At 46.0% G+C, this 12,136-nt stretch overlaps 1 protein-coding gene across 4 annotated transcripts in view; it reads left to right on the plus strand.

Annotated features, from left to right (window-relative positions):
- ST3GAL2 (ST3 beta-galactoside alpha-2,3-sialyltransferase 2) overlaps positions 1-12,136 on the plus strand; it is a 235,769-nt gene that overhangs the window by 110,341 nt on the left and 113,292 nt on the right. For 3 of the 4 annotated variants that reach the window (XM_069217523.1, XM_069217524.1, XM_069217525.1), the window contains exon 2: positions 5,032-6,275. In XM_069217523.1, coding sequence (XP_069073624.1) covers positions 5,937-6,275 — 339 coding nt within the window. In that variant the 5' untranslated portion in view covers positions 5,032-5,936. Of the gene's footprint in view, positions 1-4,655; positions 4,776-5,031; positions 6,276-12,136 lie in introns of those variants that run through there. The other variant, XM_069217526.1, reaches the window with a different exon arrangement.

Consider the following 12,136-nt stretch of genomic DNA (forward strand, 5'->3'; position numbering starts at 1 on the left):
GAATGTTTGCATTTGCATGCCCTTCGCTGGCATCTATGTCATTGGCATTGAACGAAACTTTAGCCATCGGCTTTCTATGGGGACGACCGAGGATCTGAAATGAACATTAAACAAATGCAGCAACATAGGAGTCGCCCTTGGAACACCACACTTAGGGCCATATGTATCAAAGGGTTTTACCTATTCTGTGTCCATGGGAAAATGCTTTAGTACATACGGCCCTTACTGTGTAGTAGAAGAAATGAGTGAAAAGTCTGAGTGGCCAGCGGGAAGTCTGTGGAACGAAAGATACAAACAAACCAAGTCTGTTCCATCAAATTCCAAAGGACCCATGCAAACTGCATATTAAAGCCTATGTGTCAGTGTAAGACAACATGTTGTACATTTCTTATCGGAATTCTGCAGGCCAGCTGCGAGCCAAAACGTGCGAGTGCTCCTAAACATTCACGCTCCCAAGCAGGCATGGTTATTTGTATTCGCTAATCCTGCACACTTCTTCTCAGGACCTCATTTAAGCTTTGTTCTACATTTTGACATTTAACGAGCACTTACTACCCCGGGCCCGGCTCTAGGATGTATGATCTGGAAGGGCCATGAAGAAGCGTGGGGTTGTCCCAGGGTCTGAGAGCTGGGCCTGGTAATGCAGGGTGGTCTTGTGTGGGTGTGAGCTGCATACTGTGCCCACTGCCAGGATCTGTCTACTCGTTGACCTGTGCACTGCTAGAGGCTTCAACCTATGGGACTGATCCCTTCTGCTCCCTCCACCTCACCCCCTTTCTCTCCATCCTCTCTCCTGACTTCACTCTCCTTTTCCCTCCATTTCAAGAGGTGGTTCCGCTCACCTCACCCTCTGCTTCTCCCCACCTCACTTTCTTCTCAACTTCACCTTACACTTTCTCAGCCTTACCCACCTGTTTCCCTGCTGTGCCCTTCTTTCAACCTTTCACCCTCCGATGTCGCTCCTGTCACTCGCCTCTCCCTGCCTTATTCTACTTTCTCTCTCTCCTGACCTCATCGCCCTCTCACTGCGCATCACCTTACTCTAACTTCACATCACCCTTCTATTTCTACCTCCCCCTTCTCTCTCCACCTCACCCTCTTCTCTCGACCTCACCTTCTTTCTCTTCCTTCTACTTCTCTCTTCCTTACTCTCCCCTCTCCTCCTTTCGCTCTAGCTCACTCTCCTGTCTTTCTAACTTGCCCACCTTCTCTCCCACTCATTTTCATTTTGTTATCACTATCCTCCCTCAGCCTCCTCCATATTACTGTCCAGTCTCTCTGCTTCACCTCACCCATCTCTCTCTCCATCTCACCCTGGACTCTCCACCTCACCCTCTTCGGTCGGCTCACCTTCACCGCTGCTCCCTATGGGTAATGACTTTGTGTCCGTAAAGGAGTGAGGGCTGTGCATTTCTTGCGTGGGTATATGCGAGTGTACATAGTCGGGCCTGACCCTGCTTTGTCTGGATCTGTTCTTCACTGGTGGCTCTCCATATGCTAAACACTGGCCGCACCAGGGCCTGGATTATATTACTCGTACTCATGAGATCTACAAAGACCTGGAGTTCTGCGTATTTTAACTAAATAAGCGAGGTCATATTTGGAGGCATAGTTTTAACTCTTAAAGGTGCCAACCAGAGCAAAAAAAATAAACCAGATGTGAAATGTGGGCCTGTTTCCACCCCTGTCTGCCCACTGTGCCAAGAGTACATCTTCCCAGGATGATGACTAGACTGGTAATTTGATGGCTAATTTGTCAACCACTATTTTGTAGTCAGTCTTTTGAGCAGAAAGTATCTTAAAGGAATCAAAGATAAGCGTACAGCTCATTGTAAGTGCCTTAAAATGTAAATCTATCTCCTAAATACTGACTGGCATGCTTCCCATTCTTTCACTCAGAATCTTATTTTATAAGTTTTTAGGACCCCCCCAGGAGTAGCACTATATTGGGCCACCGGAATGATGCAACAAGCGGAGCACTAAATATGCAGAAGGGCTGATTAAATTACGCCCCATAATGCGTTGTGCTGTTCATTTATTATTTTGTCCTTTTTTTTTTTACGTACACTGTCTGGAAAAGTGTCATCTTATCAGTACCAGTTTAAAACACAGCCACAGCCATAGCAATCTTAAAGGTGACCAGTAAACCTTTGCAAAGGGCCTTCCACTGTGCAGGAATATGCCACTGTGTTTTTAGTAACTTTTGATCTGTTTAAAATGGCTTTTTTTTATTTTTTATCAACGTCTACAAATTATGCCGCAGATGATGGATTATATGGCAAAAGTGACACCCATAATTATGAATAAAATCCTGCATCTCCAGAATCCATAATTCCAGTGACTATAATCCATTTCGGTCTATTCAAGTGAGAAAATGAGAGTTTGTTGGAGAGAGTGAATAACGCTTACTGGTGCCCGATAGTGAGGTGTCTATTTTTTAAGTTCCTTTTAATTGTATTAGCAAGCTCCGCCTGCAGTGAGCACCTAGAGCAGGCGGGACTGCAGCAGCACATGTTGCCAGTGCTGCCATGGAATTGGTTACATTGCTTTCTATGGACGAGCGCAAAGCGCTTCGTCCATTCTGTAATCTCTCTTTGGGCTTGAAACCACGCCCATGCCACGTCAGTCACTTACATTGGTTTGTGGGCTTGCCTTTTAAAATCCGCTTGCTTTCATTTGCGAAAGGCATACATACGTCATGCTTTTTCCGCTGTTTAGCCCACCTACACAGCACCGGTAAAGTACTAAAAACATAAGAGGCTCGATGTTTTTAGCCTGGGATCCGGACTACTTTATCTGTTTATTTCCCACACAGCACGATTGCGCTGCATTTTACATAACACGATCGCGCTGCGTTTTTTTGCTTTACAACGCTAATAGCTCTAACTCGAACAAATGCTAGACCCGTTGCATTGAAAATGCTTGTTTGTATAATGCTCGCATGCACTGCTCCTTTCCATTATCTACTGGTGTTGTGTTAGTGGAACTTAACAATTTATTTCACTAAGGAAGGGTCGAAGCTGTGCCATTATCAGTGTGTTTTGCTTAATAGGGCCACTGGAATTATGTGATTCTGCTGCTGCTGTATTTCCTACATAAATGTAGAATTGTTAAATGTGTTACATAATACAACATCTGCTGCATAGTTTACAGCTGTTCACAATAGAAAATGTTGTTTCTAGCTCAAACAGATCGAAAGTTACTGAAAAATGAGTAGATGTGCTGCTGTGCTGTGGAAGGCCCTTGGCAAAGGTTGACTGGTTTTATTTGCCTACTGCTGTATTTCCGTGGTACTAAGGAGAGGTAACCTTTTCCAAGACAGTGTAATTGTGTAAAAATAATGAAGTAATACTATCAGAAAAATGCACCACAGTATGCTAAGTTATTTGCCTTTCTTTGAAACATAATTTAGTCAACTCTGCCGCATAATTCGTTTTTCCCCAGCCTCATAATTCCAGTGTCCCCGCCATAAATTACAAATAATGTCACACCAGAAAGAAATATAACAAACTACTACAAAGATATAAAATATATCCTGATTGTATGCTTATTTTCACTTACTTTTCTTGCAGTGGCAAAAAATTTCACGCATAAAACCGTTTTCATCTCTTAATTACTTTGTGACAGGAGCTTGCAGTCTCAATATAATGGGGGTATCTCGGGCACCCCCTTCTGTTTACACATGCACAATAATATCAACCATTTCCTGCGACCTCTCCCCTGACTCTAGGCACCTAAAAGTACCCCAAGGCATTGGCATTACTGGTGGAAGTTGCATAGTTATGCGTTGATTTCAAGTCTGCAGGCCCATGTGTTTTTGTTTCATTACGAAAAAGAACAGAAGACCGTTTTCTGTTTGCGAATGGGTCATGGGTGGCCAACAGCGCTATCTTGGGAGAGCCTGGCTACCCTCTAGAACCGGCCTGTGTTGTCCCGGTGTGGGGTGCTGAAGTGCTTACCTGCAGCGTTGTCTTTGTTTTGAGACTGTGTGTGGTGTTTTTATGTCGTGCGAGATGACCACCGAGGTGCCGTTGTCGTGTAATGAGACTGTGAGAGCAAGAGGCACATTTTATAATTCCGTGGCATACTCATAGCTCTGTATATAACACTGTTTGTAGTGTTTTTGTATGTTCTCATTCAAGTGCCTTATGCGGGCTGCACACTGGGACAGTTCATATCCTTGGCAAGTTCAGCTTCGGATCCTCATATACGTTTAGCAAGTTCTCCCTGGAAGTTGGGGCATTATTATGCATCGGAGACGCTCACGAATGTCAGTCTCCGCCCTAATAAAATATAGGGGCCAAAAATGTCCCCGACTGCGCCGGAAGACACTCCAGGTAGACGTTCTTATCAGGGTCATGTTTTTACAACTTCTCATATCGTGTGGAGACTGTGGGTAGATGTGCCCTTGGGATCAAAGGCTTGGCCATCTCTGTTCTCCGTCGAATTCTTTCCCATAGTAGGTTGATAAAAGCTGTTACCCGGCTCCGGAGGGAATGCGGAAATGACGCAGTGTAATCTCCAGCCACAAGCAGTCTTTCCCCTCGGACTCCCTACCCTTTGCCATCAGTTTGAGCCAGAAGTGAAAGCTCAGCATTTTCCCAGCCGCGCAGAACTCCGCGCTTCCTCGAGCTTCTGGACCAAGCGCAAAAAAAACCTCGCCGCAACCATGTTCCCACCCACAAACTAGAACCGCAGCTTCAAATTACGTTCCCATAAAATGCCTCAGATCGCGGCATTTTTGTTTAACGAGCCCACTTTTCCTGAGTACCTCAGTTAGTTTGGCTCGTGCTTTCTACAGCCTGTGTTCATTGAATGTGTGGATTTGGATGACGCGTGTGCCATGTGCTCCTCTTGTGAGCCTGACCTGTAAATCCATGTAAATAGCTGCTGCAGCGCAGTGTGTCCCCACCATAGATCTGTTGTTTTTGTGACTTTGTTTGGGATCTGTTGATGTAAGGTAACCAGATTTGTGCCACCGTCACTGTGTCTTTTAGTAACGAGATTCATGTGTTTTTTTTTTTTTTTCAGGTTTGATTTCCCATCTGCAGCTGGCGGGGCTGGGCCAGCGAATCAGCGAGCGCTTCTTTGCAGACAACGAGAGTGGACTAGGTGGGGGACGAAGGCCGGAAACAGGTGTCATTTATTAATCGCGTTGATCGAGGGAGATTGGTAGCAAGCTGCATCTGAAGAGCCTTTCATCTGCCTGCAGGGAGGGAGTGAGTGAAGGTAGCCTGGCTGTCTCCCAGGCAACTGCATCTACCAAGGCGAGGGAGTAAACTGTACTCGAGATGTGGAGGGGATGCACCGCGGAGCTTCCAAGAATGGAACCTCCTGGGAGCGAGGAGGGGTCCGCGCAAGGAAGAGGCGCCTAGTGTCTGGACCACGACGCCTCTGGCGCTTATTTTTTCCCGAGAAGCCTACAGTGTGGCCAGAGCAGTGTTCCGGAAGAGATCATTTCATGGTGGCCACTTTCGGAGTGATTGCACAGGCTGCTACTTGTTGGGTTTCAGGATAACCCTGGATCGTCGTCCATTCCACATGGACATGTGCGCTGTCTGGGTTTCGATAGCAGAGCCCTGCAGGGTTGCTAGGGACCAGGATTATAGTAGGTGACCCAGGTGGAGCTGATTCGGTGGAACGAGTAAGAAAAACGTTGGCATCCAATGGTCATCCTTGAAATAGCGTGTCTCGTCGAAGAAAGGGACTGCCTGCCCTGACCTCTAGAAAACTAGAGGTTTCTGGAGCTTTCCCAAGCGGGCACGTCTTAACAGGCCCATTAAAGATATTCAGAATTGGCCATTTGTTCCCTATGCCGAACTATCTTTTAGCGGAGTCAGCAGGAGGATCCCAGACGCGGAACGCCAGTTTGCAAGCTCTAGAGGAAAGTGGTGGAGGTGTTGACCCACCGCCACTGGGACCCATTGCCTGCAGCCATGAAGTGCTCCCTACGCGTCTGGTTCCTCTCCAGCACCCTACTGCTAGTGTTTGTCATGTCGCTGCTCTTCACGTACTCTCACCACAGCAATGCTGCCCTATCCTACCTGGACTCCAACAGTGTGGACGGCACTCACCGGGTGAAGCTGGTGCCTGGTTACGCAGGGATGCAGCATCACAGCAGCAAAGTGGTACTGCCCAAGGTCTGCGCCTGCAGCAAATGTGTGTGGGAAACTGGGGCCTCCGAATGGTTCGACAGTCACTATGACCCCACAATCTCTCCCATTTGGACTCTTGAGAACATGGATTTGCCTCTTGACGTCCAGATGTGGTGGATGGTAAGAAAAGACTACATTCAGATTTTTTTGATGCTTTGTTCAGATGGTAATTGTAAGAAAATATGTTGGGCCAAGGGCATGTGCAAGACAACCTTTCCCCTTGAGTTCATAGTTTACAACAAAGTGACTACCATTAAAGATCTCTCATAGAGGAAGACATGATTTAACCAAGTGAGGGAGTGCAGAAGACTTTTTCTCAAGCAAGAATAGATGCAGGAGAAGTGTAAATGAAGCTTACTGAGTAAAAACAAGAGGGGGAGAACACTGTCTTCTACAAGATCAGTAGAATGTCCCTTCCCAACCACATGGGAAAGTGAGGACGTGCAGGAAATAGTATTCCATTGAACAAGATATTGAGGCTGGACTTCAAAGATCTTTTCCTGCACTCAACCTTAATTAAAGTTGGTACAGCCAAAGCATGTAGAAAGAAAATGCAGGTTGAAATGTGTTTGAGGAAGAACAGAACAAAATCTATCCAGCAACGTGCAGAGGTCGTGCAGGGTTGTGCAGGAAATAGTATTCCATTGAACAAGATATTGAGACAGGACTTCAAAGATCTTTTCCTGCACTCACCTTTAATAAGAGTTGGTACAGCCAAAGCATGTAGAAAGAAAATGCAGGTTGAAATGTGTTAGATTTTGTTCTGTTCTTTCTCAAACAAGCAAACATTGGAATATATGTCCCTTTTGGCCAAGATAGACTCTTTAAAAAGCACATATAAGGTGCAAAAGGGTTGAATGTAAAGATCTCTGCTCAAGAGGTGCAGGAAAATATCCCTTCAAGGGCAGAAACTGTCAGTCTTCGAGGAAGTGCAGGCAAACATCTCTTGAGAATGTGTGCTCTGAAATGTCTATGCTATCAAGGACTTATGGTTGGTTGTCGCTGGAGAGAGAGGAAGAGCTGGTGAGATACAACATTCATCAACAGCGGGTAGATAACCCAGGAGAAACGGTGTGTTAAAACAGCTCGAATTAAGAATTGGGTTAACTGCAGAATAAGTTTTGCAGCATGAATCATTTTCTGGCTTTAAATGGTGTGCATCTATTCCACCATTTAGTGTTTGTGTCTGGAATTGTCTTCTCTTTTATTTTTTTGTGTGGGTGTGTTGACCATCCCCTGTATGACATCAGATGGTGCCCCGAAGTTCCTGTGCATGGCAAACGTTCAAGCCTACTCTTGACACCAGCAGTCACAAAGGAGTGGGAAAAGGGAAAGCAGGAGGAGGCGGCGAAGGGCAAAGAGCTCAAAGGTCCAAAGAGGCAGGCCTCCTTGAAGATCAATGCTGAGCATTTGTTGAAGGTCGAGAAAAAGCGATGCAGACTCAAAGCAGACATGGTGGTGCATCTACAGCAGGAAAATGAGTTTGATGACTCCCTGTAGGTGTTTCGCATACCCACAAAACTCTTGGAGCTGAGTGAAGTTGACGACTATGTAACCGACATCAAGTTGCCCTCGAAACCAGAGACACGTGAAGAGGAGCAGGAAAACCTCTTTGACTATGAGGAGGATGAGCCCATCGTGGTGGCGAGAGAAGGCCAATTCGATGCCTAATGGCAGGATCTCAATGCTGAATCACCTGAGGAAAGTGTCACCCGCTAGCCCACGAGGCACTCGCCCCCCAAGACAACCTGTTCATATACAGTGGACTAGTCAAAAGGATAGCAGACACGAATGGAGCCCATTACAAGGAAGAAAGGGAAGAATTGTGCTTCCTCCTGGAAACCCTGATGCTTTCACAGTAGGCAAACCTGTACCTCCCTACGCTTCTCGGCATACTAGATCAGGGTAAGAAAGCCTTCAAGGAATCTGCCACAGCCAGCACAGTCAACCCTCGAGTGTAAGAAAAATTGCAAACACTCCAATCAGGAGCCCCGAAACATTCAGAGCAATGTAACAGCAGACCCTATCATAGTGCTGACAGCGAGGAAAAGGAATAACACCCCTCATCAACCAGGCCGCCATCAGAGAAAAAGAGCAAAAGGCTGGACTTGGTGGGTAGAAAAATGGAAAGCGAAGCAGCGGCACTATAGAGGATTGCAAACTCCAGTGCCCTCCTTCAGAGGTACGGTCACTAACAAGGGGAGGAAATGCGAGTACCCATGCAGAACCTTCCAAAGGAATTCATGAAGGTAGTCATCCAAGAGGGCAGGAACATTGCCAACACCTGCCTCAAATTGGCGCTAGATGTGCCAGATACTGCAACACACAGATGTGCACGGGCACCACCATCAGGAGACCCGCATGGCTGAAGGTCTCTAAATTCAAACCTGAGGTGCTGACATCCATCACAAACATACTGTTAACAGGATAAGTTCTTTTTGGGACTGCTGTGGACAAAACACTCCAGCAAATATAGGTCAATAAAACAGCCAAGGCCATGGAGGAGGGGGGTGAGGAGGGGGGGGGGGGGGGTTACAGTTTAGCGGTTCCTTCAGGAGGGGAGGGAACCTCCAGAAGAAGACAATCCAGCTGGGCCAGCTTCTCACCTGCCCAACAACAACACCAGCAGCATATCTTCAACTAGCAAGATGCACACCAGCTAGCTTAACAGCAGTGGCAGCACCTGGTGAGGCAGCCCTTTTGCACAAGCCCAGAGGCAAAGGGCAGCCCGTAAGGAAGGGGTGGGGAGTGACAAGCAAATTACTCTTCTCCCCAATAACCGCACCACATGACACCAGTGGGGGGGAAGAATAGGAGAAATGGAGGTCAACCACCTCAAACAATTGGATCTTAAACATAATAAGACCTGGTTACTGCTTAGAATTGACCAGGCTGCCACCTCAAGTTTCTCCAAAGACAAGAACCTTAATGGAATAGGAGGTTGCACAGCTGCCAGAAGAGGACAAGGAACTCATAAAAAAATGAACTAAAGGAAGTCCCACCAAAGGAAACAGGTGCCAGCATCTCATCAGCATGCTTTCTAGTACCAAAACCAGACTTGACATTGAGACCAATTCTAAACTTCAGGTACCTAAACAAACTGATACAAACGCAACACGTCAAAATTACAGTGCTTCAAGAAGTGATCCCACTTTGATGCTACATAAACATGTAAACAGTCATGAAGTATACTACAAAGCCTCTGGTTTACCATAAGCCACGAAAATTCATCACCATTCCCAGAACAGGTGAAGGTGTTCCTGGGTGCAACTCTGGACTGCAGGATAGCACAAACATATCCAGTCCCCCAGAGGGCATCTATAATAGCAGACAAAACTCTCCTGTACTGGAAAGGACAGTTTCTGACAGTGAAGACTGTAATGAAATTGATGGACATGTTGGCATCATGCATCTCCCCTTGTATTGCATGCAAGAGTGCACTTGCAGCGTATACAGGGATGGCTCTGCAGCGGATAGTCACAGGCCACTGGGAACTGGGAGGATCTACTGGTTGTCAATCAAAGATCCAGAAGGATATTGACTGGTGGAATCCGACAAACATGAGCGTAGGGAAACCTTTCAAACTGTCAGCTCCCATGGTGACCTCAATGACAGACACATTACACAACGGCTAAAGAGTGCAACATGGATAACCTTAAGGTTGAAGGCCTCTGGAACCCTACAGAAGCTGTGAAGCCCATAAACTATCTGGAATGAAAGATGGCCTTCTAGTACTGAAAGTATTGCAAGCACACCTGAAGGGACAGAACCTGTTTATCCAGACAACACAACTACAATCTTCTGTCTCAACCAGCAGAGGGGAACAAAGTTGTTCCTCCTGTCGAAACTAGTCCAAGAAAAATAGAATTGGGCAGTCCAAAGCAACATGAGCCTGGTAACAATACACCTTCCTGGTAAGCATAACAGAGGGGCAGTCAAGTTGATCAGGCAAGAAAACACCCCCCATGAATAGCAGATAAAGCTGAAAGTACTGGACAGCATGTTCAGATGGTGGGGAACACCAAGCATAGACCCCAGAAAATGCTAAATGCCAACACTTTTATCCAGGTTTTCACAGCAACAGTACAAGGGGAATGCCAGGTTAATAGACTGGTCAAAATATTTGTCTATGCTTTTCCACTGATTCCCCTGATACAAAAAGTACTGGAGAAGACGAGACAGCCATGGGCAGCACTCATACTCATCGCCCTGCAGTGGGTGGGACAAGCTTGATAGTCGGGATGTCCAGAGGTCAAATCATACAAATCGAAGCAACACAGGACCTGTAAACTAAGCACAAAAGAAAATGTCACCCAGAACCAGCCGCACTCAAACTAGCAGCTTGGCTCCTGAATCCCTAGAATTTGGACACCTACATCTGCTCCATGACCATGGAGATCCTGAAGGAAAGCAGAAAGCCAAGCTCTAGGAAGAGTGACGTGACAGTGGACTGGATACAGGCACTGGTGCAGGGAGGAACAGAACCTAGAGACAAAAACAGAGCATGGCATGATGCCAATGTATCTCACACACCTACTGGACAGCGGCCAGACTAGTGCTTAATTTGTAACAAACATAAGGTCAGGGCCCTTCTCAGGAGTCCACTGCAGCTTGCGCCACCTATTACCCTGCCAGTACTCCACCACTGCAGTCCTAAAAGTGTGACCATTTAGGCTATTCCAGGATCAACCAAAACTACATGATAGGTGTAGATGGTAAGAATGATTCATTTTTAATGTATATTGAATTATTAAACACTACTGTTGTGCTCATCATAGAATTAGACAGACAGGGCCACCATGTCGTCGACTAACATTAGTGTTGTTGCTTGGAATTACGTGCTGTTGCCGAGCACTGGAAATCACCGGCCCAAATTAAGCACTGGGTCTGATCTACACATCATTAAATGTCCACCTGTCTGCAAAAGTGGCATGCACCAGAGGTGCAACAGGGAACAGGCTCTTAACATTACCAGTAGTGAAAAGATTCCTGGAGGGATCAGAAAGAGTGGCGCTACCTAGGACAGTATCGACACCAATGTGGAACCTGAACACTGTACTCATACGATTGACAATGGAATAATTTGGGCCAGTCCACAAAGTGGAGTTTAAGTTTTTAACCTTAAAGACAGCACTCCTAATAGTCATCACATCTCTCTGTAGAGTTAGTGAACTACAAGCACTCACGATCCAGGAACCATCCCTTCAAATCCATAAGAGCAAGGTTGTCATACAAACAAACCCACAGTTCCTACCAAAGGTGGTATTGTAGTTTACATCAACCAAAGTATCCATCTACCAGACTTTTTGCAGGATCCAAAGTCACAGGCTGAAAGGGTGCTACACACTCCGGATGTGCGAAAAGCACTCAAGTTCTACCTACAAAAGGAATTTTCAAGGGGATCCAACTATTTGTATCCTTTGATGGAGTAGGGGACAGATCTTTGCTCATAAGCAGTTCCAACAAAAACATCTTTGATCTGGTGTACGAGGAGGGGTAACCTAACCCTGTGCAGACTTTCACTCTTTTGGGTGGAAGATGTTGGTGTGGGTGTTAAAGATTCACAGAAAAACAACTTTGTAGATGTCTGCTGTGGTTACCTTTGCACCTATTAAATTAGTGATGGTTTATAAAAATTTAAGAAATTCCAATAAAAACGTTAGCTAAAATGCCATTATAGTTACAAGGCAAAACCTAAATAAGAACCACTGTAATTCCAAAATTAAAGCAAGATGCACAACATTCGATTCAAGCCCCCACTCTGTGCTGCTCATGACCTCACCTGTGACGTCACTAACATTTCAAAGTTATGGAAGACATCGCAGATATCTGAAATGACACCCTTGATGAAATTAACAATACCAATAACAATCTGGTATGGACAAGGGTATTGTGTGATGCACAGTGTGCGAACTGGTCACGTTTGGAAATGGCCTGCTGTGCTGGCCACTGCCCTGCACTGAAGTGGTGGGCGCAAAGCC

This window comes from Pleurodeles waltl, chromosome 12, assembly GCF_031143425.1.
Source record: "Pleurodeles waltl isolate 20211129_DDA chromosome 12, aPleWal1.hap1.20221129, whole genome shotgun sequence".
NCBI classification, from domain to species: Eukaryota; Metazoa; Chordata; class Amphibia; order Caudata; family Salamandridae; genus Pleurodeles; species Pleurodeles waltl.